The 12,767-nt window shown below is 36.9% G+C and overlaps 1 protein-coding gene across 1 annotated transcript; it reads left to right on the forward strand.

Moving 5' to 3' along the window:
* Positions 1-1,432: 1,432 nt before the first annotated feature.
* Positions 1,433-11,139, forward strand: LOC137923454 (myogenesis-regulating glycosidase-like). The gene is made up of 8 exons (XM_068766713.1): positions 1,433-1,466; positions 2,413-2,580; positions 2,778-3,438; positions 4,306-4,498; positions 5,617-5,726; positions 7,461-7,716; positions 8,386-8,542; positions 10,909-11,139. The coding sequence occupies exons 1-8, from the start codon at positions 1,433-1,435 to the stop codon at positions 11,091-11,093; spliced, it is 1,764 nt and encodes a 587-aa protein (XP_068622814.1). The 3' UTR covers positions 11,094-11,139.
* The last annotated feature ends 1,628 nt before the right edge of the window (positions 11,140-12,767 follow it).

Here is a 12,767-nt window from a genome sequence, read left to right on the forward strand (position 1 = left end):
TACATGAAGGTTTATATCTAGTAGGGACGACCCATGTCTAAAATGACGAGTTCATAAACATTGTTAAGGACGCAACAGGTTCGAACTGATTCGACATGCCTTCAGAACTGTATCTTGAAAGACAGTTTGCTGTAACACGCATGTAACTTATGCTCTAGTAAAATAAAGAAATGTTTACTGATGAGAAATCCGAATTTACAAGATACCCTATGTTCAGTAATAACACAATTTATGCCTCCCTTTCGGATCCGAAGTTAAACTTATAAAACGTTGATTCCTAGCCATTATATTTATTTATTACGAAAGAAAAGTAAAAACGATTGTGTTAACTTAAAAAAGGAATTTGAAAAACAAAAGAATAAAAGTGAAATTACTAAAAAATTCAAATAAAGAATTGTAATAGTTTTTATTCTCTGGTTTCTGGAGAAAAAAGGCTATGGTTATTTATAAATCTATTAATTATTGGAATTGGACAAATATGTACATAAGATACATACATTATATATACACGCCTATCAAGCCTTGCGATTAAGGTTTAGCTCACTACAGATACCTTTGGGGACTTAGGTCATCGAGCATTGTACCCAGGTCCTCCATGGTCACAGCAATTACGACTACATCATCGATAAACCGTGAGTCATGTCGTCGTCGTTTATGTTGACGCCAACCCAGCTTCATGCAGGCAGTGCATCGGCGGACAGTTTTGGAGAGATACCACAAGTTTCCAGAGGATATGCAGGAACTTTCTCTGCGTACCTTTATATCACACCGCGATCTCTTACCTACAGATATCTCAGAATGAAGTTTATGTCTTACACAAATACATTGTATTGTAGTTGTCTCCACCTACAATACAATCACATCCGGTACATTTAAACGTATCGTCCTGACCAGGGGGGGCTCCAGCTCGTGTAGCGCTAGTGTGCAATGAAACACTGGCGCCCCCTAGGCCTGACCCCTTCCCCCCACGTGGCCATAACTATTAACTTTGCAGTCCTAACAAGAATTTTTTTTCATATTCCAACAAGCTATTTTATAAGTAGGTATAGCTTACAGTATGGTATTAGTTACGGCCTTTATTATGACGGCAGAACAACACTCATTGTTTTTATGCCTGTAGCACATCTCTGTTGCGAAACTAAGCGACGAACCGCGATAGATTCCAAGACGATGCTCTTAGGGCGCCGTGGCGCCCCCAGAGACAGCAGCGCACCTGGTCCTGACCAAGACACGTAATCGGGTTTATATATGAAACAAGCCACATATACTACACATATCATCATCGCCATTTGATAAACAACTGATGGTAAATGAGATGGGATCGTATATCAAAGCGGATGCCAACCTGATTATACTAGATAGAAGCATTGCTGGAGTTTCTTCCTCCACTTCTTCTCCAGGTTTCAGAAGTGGTAGTAGCAGTGGCGTAGCTATGGTATTTGGGGCCTGGGGCAGATTGGGGCTTGGTGCCCCCCCCCCCAAGAGTAAATAATTTCAAAATTCAGAACAGAATGTAGTTAATATATATTTTTTTGATTCAAAATAATAATAAATATATATAAAATAACATTTAATCTTAATAAAATTTATCGGGAAAATTTAAAAACGAACATTCCTTGCTTTTTGCCCTGCACAGTCTTTAATCACATTTTCAAAATCAATAGTATCGACTAGTTCATGTTCTATTGACATTATTGCAAGATAATTTAATCTATTTATCATTACATAATCTTGCAATAATGTAATAATTTATTATTTTTGGCATTTAGGGCCCTTTTAAAAAACACTTTATGTGTTTTGCGAATGAAAGGCTTATTAAACACTGTGTATATTATATTTTTGTACTTTTTTTAATGTTCATATTATTTAACAACATTTTTAGCACAAAATTAGTAAAATTCGATATTATTTTTATGTTATTTACTTTAAATTAGGGTTTTCATTTTTCTTTTAACATTTCATTATTCATCATTCAAAAAAAAAAAAAATACTTTCAACTTTGGTGCCCCCCCTGCATTTAAGTAACAAAAATAATATAAAATTTTATTATATACATATATTTACCTTTTTTGTAACCAGAAACAACACGTAAAAATGTATATGTATTCATTAATTTAAACCGAAAGTGAAAATACAACTGTATTAAAATTGCATCGATTTTTAGTTAGAAAAGGAATCTCCAAGTTTTGAAGTCATGGTGCAATTATATACAAAAGTGTTGCCATCTTTTAGAAAAAATAGAAAATTTAAAATACATTAATTAAAAACTCCAAACTTAAAACAACGCAACCTTGAAAATCTAACGACGCACAGTGAAACTTAGTTCTAATTTAGCAGCGATGCAATTTCGAAAAAACCATGGCCATTGTTAAAATATGTTTAAATACTGTAATATTATATTTTTAATCCTAGATGATGAGGTCATAGAGCTGGGCCACATTGGACGGAAGGTATCCTCAGAAGACAGTGATGTGACCTTCAACGTGGACAGCGAGTACGACGAGGCTAGTGGTGGTTACCGCATCACCGTCCACTGGGATGGTCCTCCAGACAAGATCTTCGAGGATTGCTTCGATTTCGGTAAGTTCATAAAACACTTGAATTATTCCAACTTTTGCTGGAGATATAGTAGGCTTTATAAGAAGGCACAAGATCACCCTCAGAGTAATGGTAAAGGTTATGCATGAAGCTTCTATGTCAGATTGAATCATAAATAATGAGTTCTGCAGAAGAACAAACATCACTGATTATTGATCATCATAATGATTGTATTTCAGGTGACAAGCAATGGTACGGAGGACCAGAACAGAAAGATCAGCAATGGCCAATCCAAAAATCAAAGATCCAGAAGTACTCCATAATTTCTAAAGAAGAAGACAACTCCGCTATCTCGGAGAGATACTGGTTGAACTCAGAAGGCCACTACATCTACGTGCATCCAGAGGCTCCGCTATTCGTCGACTACCATAACGTGTTGGAGAATCACATCTGTTTCCTGGCCGAAGTCACCGCCCCCTACTCCTCCCAGAGAACTCACAACGTACTCAAATACGACGTCTGGATCTTTGATGATCCAAAAACCGCACAAATGCACGCCATTGAGAATTATCTGGGTAAACCATCAGGAATTCCTGACTTTAGAATGATCCAGTACCCAGTTTGGTCCACATGGGCACGGTACTCCAGGGAAATCGACCAGGAGAGTCTTTGGGAGTTCGCGAATGAGATCGCTGATAGTGGATTTCCCAACGCTCAGTTCGAGATAGATGACCTCTGGGAGATATGCTACGGTTCACTGACAGTGGACGAAAGAAAATTGCCTGACTTCAAGCAATTGATCCAGGACATCAAGAGCCTAGGATTCAGGGTTACAATTTGGGTGCATCCATTCATAAATAAGGACTGCGATCCGTGGTACACTGAAGCTTTGGAGAAAGGGTACGTAACCTTTTACTTATCACATTCATCAGAATTATTATCATTATATTCTTCCCCGATAACATAATCCATAATTAAAAATATTTATCCATCAAATTAAAGGCTTTTCTGTATAAATTACCTTAGAAATGAATATAAAAACAATTTCTTTAATAAAGATACGATAGAAATGATGATTTCATCAGCCCCCCCTCGCCGCGCACGTACCTAAGGCGCGGTACAGCGGTTTCGGTAGCGCTAAAGTAACTATCGATATTGGAAAGATATTAACTAGATTGAGTAAGCTCAATCTAGTCTCGTATTATCATAAAGGACTTGATCGCGACTTACTGGTATTGATTGAACTCGGCAGTAAGTCATATTTTACTGGACACTGCAAATATAATGAGTTAGTGTAAATAAATATATAAATGTGATATGTGACAATTAATATAAAAAGCTGTGATCTATGAATGTAGATGGAGGAAGGAAGGAGATGCAAGAAAGAAGATCTGCAGACGAAGAATGACAGATCATGTAAAGCATAAAAGGAATGAACAAAAGACATATAAAGGACGAAGGGAATGTAGTCTAAAAATTGAAGATCTGATTTTACCCGAATTTGTAACGCCCTTGGCCCACTCAAGGCAGGGTCAACGAGATACTCCTAAAACGGGACCTTTTTTTTTTAAAAAATACAATTTTTTTTAGTAAATTAGTGTGGGTAAACCAACTAGGTATACTAATGACAAAGCCAAGGACGCAGGAAGTTGCTTGATGTGACTGATCATCAGACTGGTCATCATAGTGGATCCAATGGACATCTATGTCATGATAACGATAAAATTGTTGAACGAAAAAATTTCAAATCTAAATCTTTTTTACCAGGTACTTGGTGCTGAACGAAGAAAACAGTCCAGATTCTTCGTGGTGGAATAACAACGGATCGATCCCCGGGTATATCGACTTCACAAACCCTGAAGCAGCTGATTGGTATTCTACCAGGATTAGGAACCTAATTGAGACTTATGACATTGATAGTCTTAAGTTCGACGCTGGTGAATCGAGCTGGTCTCCTCAGGTAACAGATTTTTAAGAGCTTAATAACTCACTAGGCAAAGATTTCAGACGAAGAACCGCTTCTAGATATAGGCCTCCAATAACCAAATTATTTTAGCTTGCTATAATTTCGATTAGAACTTCAATATAGCACAACAATTGTACTTTATCTGCGATAGTATGGGAATCGTGGAGAAATAACACTTGAAAGGTATGTAGAAAATAAGAAGGAATTAAAGAATTTGATGAAGGAAGAATGAAGAAGAGTGTGAAAGGAAATGTTAAGTATGAAAGACGAAATTAAAACTGAAACTGAAAAAATTATTAACACTATCAATAATAAAGCCTCTACCGATACATAATATACAATAGTTGAATGGGGTCTTACAAAAATATTGCTCCATTCCAATGTTATGTTTCTAAATTATTTTGTAATAAATTAAAAAAAATCATATCATTGTATAAATAAACTATTTTAAGATGACAATAGAGTTCGGGAATGAATTGATTTACAACTGTACTAAGGATGTTGTAAAAATGACCACAAAAAACCCGTCTGAGTTAGTCATGGTCTCTTCTCAGATCTGAGCGTATTTGGAACCTTTTTAGCTAATCTAATAACTCTAAAATTACGCTCTTCTGACACCATCTTATCATGGCATATACAAATATAATTTAAAACACCATGTATTACAGCTAGCTATATATAAAATGAATGTTTATCTGTATGTCCTTTATAAAATCGTAAACTATGCATTTGATCATATGATGATCTTTAGCAAAGTTGTTGTATATGAGCCCGCGAAGGTTTCTAAGTTATTATGATGAATTTTTGATAGATGGCGCCACTGTCAGTCCAACGATTTTCATATATTGCCGTGACAGTTTGAAAACGACCAACGTTGACGTTTCAAATTGTGGGTGATCTAAGAATTTATGTATATTGTGAAATTCATCTCCGGCTCACATAATTAAAATAAAATGGAAAAAAAATTTGGTGAACTTTTTGTTTTTTGTTAAATTCCTCGCAGACAAAGTCTCGGTGCAAAGCTAGTAGTGTATAAAACTACTTCAAGTACCATCTAGATGATAGATCTTAAAAAAATGATGTCCAGGTTTATTAAGGTGATGAATTTACAGATTCCGGTCCAGAACGGCGACATAGACCTGCATCCAGGTCACATAGTGCGGGACTACGTGAACACAGTCGCCCAGTTCGGTCCGATGATCGAAATCCGCGCGGGAATGAGGTGCGTGCATAATATTCACCAGTTTTTACTGCCAGATCTTATTTTTCTGTCTTCAGTTTGTGTAAAGGTAGTTCTCGATTGAGACCGTAAGAAAATTTTACGACAGATGTGTCAAACTCAAAAATTAACTTGAACTGAATAAGCATTGCCTTTTTAGGTGAGTCGCAAAAAAATTGATATTCCTTAAAACAAATGTTTTTATTATCACTAGTACGACTGTGATTAAAAATTAAGTTGAAATTGTCATTTAAAACTTCTGCCATTAGAAAGATTGGTATTTTATGTTCCTAGGTTGGTAGGACTGTCTATAACATTTGCCAAGCGTCTGTTTTCTGACTGAGCTCACTCTGTGTTTGGCACTAATCGGTGTAACGTAACTCCTGAAGATGCCCCGTGGAGGGGTGAAACACGTTTTGAGTGATTTGACGGCGGCAGTTGTGTAGTTCGCATTGTTTGCCGCATGCGCATTTGTCAGGCGGCGGTGCACTTTGTTGCACGACTACCACTGCATGTGCGGAAGTGGCTGAATATTGGTCCTTTTTTTACGTTGAAATATCATTTGTCTCAGCCCAAACCATTTTGAAGGATGTGTTTCAAAAGTTGCGATTTAAATAAAAGCATCAAAAACTTAACAGACATCATTACGAAACCTTCTTACTTACCTGATTTGACTTAGTGCGACTTCTGTCTATTCATCAATCCCAAAAATCCAATACAACGATGCCTTTTTGACACTATTGAGGAGATGAAAACCTTATCAAAGAAGGTTTGGAGGCTCTACCGGAAAAAGGCTATTCTGGCTATACTGCTATTCTATTTAGGACTGGAAAAATGTTTGCAAAAGTGCGTTTTATGGAACGGAGATTATTTTGAAGGGGATAAAATTGATTTGGAAGAATAAATAAATAAATTCGTGTTATTTTTGATCACAGTATTACATTGCAATAATCATTTATAAAGATAAATTACCTTTTTTATTTCGGAAGAAAGATCCACCGGATATATTCACCTAGACCACATGAACGTTCATCTAGGGCCGCGAGTATGACGCCCCTGGCTTAACCCTTTCCACTCCAATGTCGAGTGTCACTCGACACTGATTTTGTTCCACACGCTCCACTGTCGAGTGATACTCGACATGGTGTAATACTTCTTTTTGCGGAAAATTATAAAACAGTAAAGATTTTTGTTACTAAAATGTTTGAATCACGAATGAATGAAACATATTCTAGAATCGCAAGATACTATAATTCAATTAAATTTTGCTATCGATCGATGCTACATAACAGCCTTGGAGTAGAAAGGGTTAAGTGTATTAAAATTTCTTAGGAACCTATCTAGATAGTAACTGACATCAACCGCCTGCATTGTTTACTGCGCGCTACGAAATTAGAAGCGTTCGTATATATACCTCTCTCTATCGTATACATCTTCCGTCGCTTTCACACAGACGACTCGTGTGATTGGTTGTTGGTTGTATAAATAATTCAAATTCAAATTCAGTCTGTTCTCTGCACTCGATTTTTACTTTTAACTCCAAGAGAACGCACAAAATATATTTACGCAACTAATTAAACTATTAGGTAGGAACTTATGCCCAAAATCCTAACGGAATCCTGCAGCTTCGGTTACTGTTGCAAAACCAAAGATTAAATATCGGAAAACCATGAAGAAAACTATACCAATTATTTCTAAGTTCAAAACAAAATAAAAATTAACTTTTCCTTAACACAGGACCCAAGATCTGCCAGTCTTCGTCCGCATGGTAGACAAAGACACTCTATGGGGCTTCGATAATGGACTGGCAACACTTGTGACCACACTGCTGGCGATGAACCTGAACGGCTACCCGCTGGTGTTGCCAGACATGATCGGAGGCAACGGCTACAATGAAAAGCCAAGCAAGGAGCTGTTCATCCGCTGGCTTCAAGCCAACGTCTTTATGCCTACACTTCAGTACTCATTTGTGCCATGGGACCACGATGATGAGGTTTGTAGATACAACAAAGTTAGTCTTTGTTCTTTAAACAGTAGCAACTTAGTCATTCTCTTCAGAATAATAGCAAATTAGTATTTAATCTTTAAATAGGAGTAATTTAGTCGTCTTCTTCAAAATTGTAGCAATTTAATAATTTCTATTATAACAGTATCGAATTAGTCGCTTCTACAGAAAAGTAATAATTTAGTCGTTTTTTTCAAATTAGTATCAAATTAACAGCTTTTTTTAAAATATTACCGATTAGCAATTTTTATCAATATAGTTAAAAAAATTAAATTAAATCGTAACTAATTAATCGCTTCTCTAATATATTAACAATGTAATCGATTTCCTAAAAATATAGTAACACATTAGTCGTTTTACTCAAAATAATAGCATATTAGTCGCTTTTGTAAAAAATAGTATCATATTAGTCGTTTTCCCAAATTAGTAGCAAATTAGTCGTTTTCGCAGAACAGTCAAGTTAGTCGCTTTTCTTAAAATAGTTACAAACTTGTTCCTTTCTTTAAAATAATAATGTATTAGTCGCTTTTATCAAAAAAAGAAACAAACGTTGTAACTTTTACCGAAATAAAATGATCATGTAAAATGAATGTGCATTTTATATCCTCATCTTAATCATCTGCCATTTATTACATTTCAAAATGGCGTTTTTCTCAGACGGTAGAGATATGCCGGCGCTATACGCAGCTTCACGCCGACTACGCGGAGGAGATAGCCGAGGCTATGGAGGAGGCGGTTCGAAGCGGCACTCCTGTGAACCCTCCCATCTGGTGGCTGGATCCAACTGACCAGGATGCCCTTGCCATTTGGGACGGTTAGTATTACTATTGACATTTCCAGAGTTCGATCTATTTTAGAATTATTTGTGCCATTTTATTACTAATTCACACCAATTTTTAAAGTACCTTAATGTTATATATAAAGGTGATAGCACAATTAAATATATATGTTATGCTGTTAGACTAAACAAAATAAATATGTAGAATATAAAAGGGGGAAATGATGTATTAGCATTCTCCACCAGTCAAACTTTTTTTTGGGTATCAGGAGGTAAGAAATGTTCTGGATAGATCCAAGATAACCTGCTCCTGGGATAAGGAAAGTTTTATATGGGATTCCTACCCACTATCTTCGGTACCTGAAGGAGCTGTCAGATCTCCTATGGAACTCGCATATGCACCTCATCAACGAGACCACTTCGCATTACTGCACTTCTCGGGTTCGCATTGAGAGGAGAATAAAGCCCCTCCCCCCCCCTCAACTCCCCTCTCCCCCTTGAACCTGACACTTTTTTAGTCGCCTCTTACGCCAAGAAGAGAATACCATAGCCCTATTCTAGTGGATCCGGGGTAAAGTGGTTTCACCAGTCAACATACGAGACACTGTAAATATAAAGAAACACCACGACTTCTACGTCGTCAGTCGACCTGGTGGGATGCTTCATAAGAACATTTCAGCCCCAATCGGCCATCGACTATACGAGCAACGTAACCTAATTCAGAGTAACAAAACTTGCGTAAGTTGGGTGGACAGTCAACTTTGTTCGATCGGAACACGCCGGATACAGGCAACTTCCAACTGGTCCTATTGGAAATCCAGAGGGGGGAGGGGTGCTATGTTAAACAGAAAGCGTCATACAGCTGAAATGATGATTGTATCGATACATATGTACATAGAAATATGAAAACCCTCACAGTGTTTCAAATGAAAATGACTACAGGACTTCACAGAGGATAACAGCTTGAAATGCATTTGTATTTTTTATATCAGGGGGACCGGAAAGTAATGTCGCTTTCTTAAGTTCACACGACTACATCTTTATTTAACAAGTTTTTATTTCTGATTAACAATGTATTTTTTTTATGGCCCCCGCTATTGAAGGCCTCTCGTACGCCTAAATTGTTGAGATCAGGGTTTTTGTTTACTAATAAGTTTTTCAAATTTTAATTTTTATTCTTCACTCACATTCTTCTCAATTTCTTTTGTTCTTACCTTTTTTCCTTCACAATATCTTTCATTTTGTTCTTTCATTCCTTCTTGCTTTCATCGCCTTCCTTCCATCATCTTATTACTCTTAGGTGGCTAGGTATATTGATCAACAATATATTCACCTTCGTCATCAACAACCTTCTGCCATCTAGTACACAAAATCAATACCAGAGCTGTAACAAATAAATCGGTTTTCTGTAAAATATGTCGACAGAAACGACATTACTTTCCGGTGCCCCTAATATAAACGAAACTAAACCCGCTAAATAATCTAGGTCTGTCAATACTGAACACCTCATATCTGGAACGGGCTTCTAAGTCTGATCAGTAAAAGTGGATGGTATTGCAAAGAGATCTCTCTAAATCTAGTACGCGGATCATCAGCTCTGACTAACTTACCCGACCCCCTATAACGCGATGGACACCGCACCCGTAGAGTTTACACATGGATTGACTTATAAATTACATCTCTAAATAAATAAACAATTAAGAATAGAGCCGACGGGAGAGAAGGGTTAGTCAGTAAGAGTCTGACACTGTCTGGGCCCTCCATTCCCAGGTGTTCTATTGAGGATTTCCCCCCTCCATCTAGAAATTGTAAGTAGATATTAAGACTCTGACTATGTTAGAGAAATTTTTTTAAAACTACTATTAACAAAAAAAAACAATTAAGAATGTGTAAGAGAACTTAGAAGAAAGAACTGTAGCTGCCACTTAAACCTTCATATTTATCAAACTCCCGAACGCAGTGAACATAATCATTCAGGAGTAGATATATATATATAGTAGCTGATCCCGCAAACGTTGTTTTGCAAAAAAAATTAAAATTATTTATTAACAAATAAAAAATAAGGGTTAATCGTAGAGGGGTGAAAATTTAGGGTTGGATGCATTTTTGTATGTTGTATCATAATAAAAGAAAAAAAACTAAAAAAAAATGTCTAAAAAAATAAAAAAAATTTAGGGGTGGACCACCCTTACCACTTAGGGGTATGGAAAATAGATAGCAGCCGATTCTCAGACTTACTGAACACGCATATAAAATTTGGTAAAAATTGGTCAAGCCGTTTTGGAGGAGTTCAAGTTCGAACACCGTGACACGAGAATTTTATATATTAGATGTTGTTCATCTTAGCTGGAATGAAAGACTTGTGTGAAATATTTGTCAAATGTAAATGTTTTTTTTCACAGAGTTCTTGTTGGGTGAGCGTGTGCTAGCAGCCCCGGTGATGACGGAGGGCGCAGTCTCCCGCGACGTGTACTTACCCCGCGGCACCTGGAGGGCGCCCGACGGAGCCCTATATGAGGGACCTATCTGGCTTCTCGATTACCCTGCACCACTCGACACACTACCATACTTCCTGCTCGAGAACTAATACTCATTTACAATTTATTGTTTAACAATAAACAATTATAAATAAATACCTTTTTCTTTACCCTGTATGTATACCCATATACCCATGTATCTTTCCACAATAGTTCCGAATTTCTAGGAATTCTATTATAAATATGTCTCGACTTACTAAAGTGACTTACAGACCAGCTGATTTATAAATCGAAGTGGCAGTATTGTGGGAGTCTTATATACACCGACGTGATGTCTGAAGGAATAATAGGTGTAAGATTTTGTGGGCGAGCGTAGCCGACGGGCGAACTTAGTGTGCCGAATTAGTGCAGCGAGCACATGCACGCACCGGTGACGCGGGCGCAGACCTTTTGTTACTTTTGTTTCTTTCGCGCCTTTGTTCTATTGCCCGCTTTCACTCGGTCGCGGACCACAGTGCGCCCCAGAAGCCTACGACGAATGCACGTCCTTTTTGCTCGCACTCAAGCGCTAATAAAAATTTGTTCGTGTGTTAAATAAATTGATAAAGTGTTACAAACGTCTTTTAATAAGACACATAACTACTTTAGTATGTATATTTCACACAGCGCAGAACGTAAGACACAAATCGGCATAAATGTGGACTTAAACCATGGATGCACAGACCGTACTACATTACATACCCTCGTACTCCCTACATACTCTCGTAAATTTGAAAAATATTGAGTTCTATTCCAGAATAAAACCTAAAAAAAAATGTCGGAAAAGTAATTCGAATTTCGCGCGCAATTTAACTTTTAATAAATTATTATCAATTCTTTATTGTCTTTAACTACCTATACTTCTGGTGGCAGGCCTGCCATCAGTTCATGATTTGCCCGAGTGGCCCCTAGTCTTAATAAGTCTGTGCAACCATGACTTAAACTTTGGACATCTGATGATTGCCGTATCCAACTGGTTTTATAGGAAATCCATGAAGGTTTATATCTAGTAGGGACGACCCATGTCTATAATGACGAGTTCATAAACATTGTTAAAGACGCAATAGGTTTGAACTGATTTGTCATGCCTTCAGAATTGTAGCTTGGAAGACAGTTTGCTGTAGCCCGCATGTAACTTATGCATTAGTAAAATAAAGAAATGTTTAATGACGAGAAATCCGAATTCTGTTACAAGACACCCTATGTTCAATAATAACACAATTTATGCCTCCCTTTCGGATCCGAAATTCAACTTAAAAAACGTTGATTCCTGGCCATTATCTTTATTTATTACGAAAGAAAAGTAAAAACGATTGTGTTAACTTAAAAAAGGAATTTGAAAAACAAAAGAATAAAAGAAAATTACTAAAAAATTCAAATAAAGAATTGTAATATTTTTTTCTTTTGTTTTTGGAGGAAACGTGCTATGGTTTTCATAAATCTAATTATTGTAATTGGACAAATATATACATAATATATATATATATATATATATATATATATATATACGGACATATATACATATCCGCCTATCAAGCCTTGCGATTATGGTATAGCTCTCCGCAGATATCTTTGTGGACTTAGATCATCGAGCATTATACCCAAGTCATCATCGGAATCATCATCATACATCATCGGAAAACCGTGAGTCATGTGGTCGTCGTTTATATTGACGCCGACCCAGCTTCAGTCTATGTGCTTGAAGGCAGTGCAGCGGCGAACAGTTTTGGAGAAATACCACAAGT

Source organism: Battus philenor, unplaced genomic scaffold, assembly GCF_028537555.1.
Source record: "Battus philenor isolate CCGP_79_NKW_IND1 unplaced genomic scaffold, ilBatPhil1.0.hap1 SCAF_21, whole genome shotgun sequence".
NCBI classification, from domain to species: Eukaryota; Metazoa; Arthropoda; class Insecta; order Lepidoptera; family Papilionidae; genus Battus; species Battus philenor.

Bases quoted from the DNA above. Each gene is read 5' to 3' on its own strand.
- LOC137923454 (XM_068766713.1), top strand. From the start codon at position 1,433: ATGGTATTTGGGGCCTGGGGCAGATTGGGGCTTG. The intron at 4,499-5,616 runs GTAACAGATTTT...ATGAATTTACAG, and splicing joins AATCGAGCTGGTCTCCTCAG to ATTCCGGTCCAGAACGGCGA. The intron at 7,717-8,385 runs GTTTGTAGATAC...CGTTTTTCTCAG, and splicing joins CATGGGACCACGATGATGAG to ACGGTAGAGATATGCCGGCG.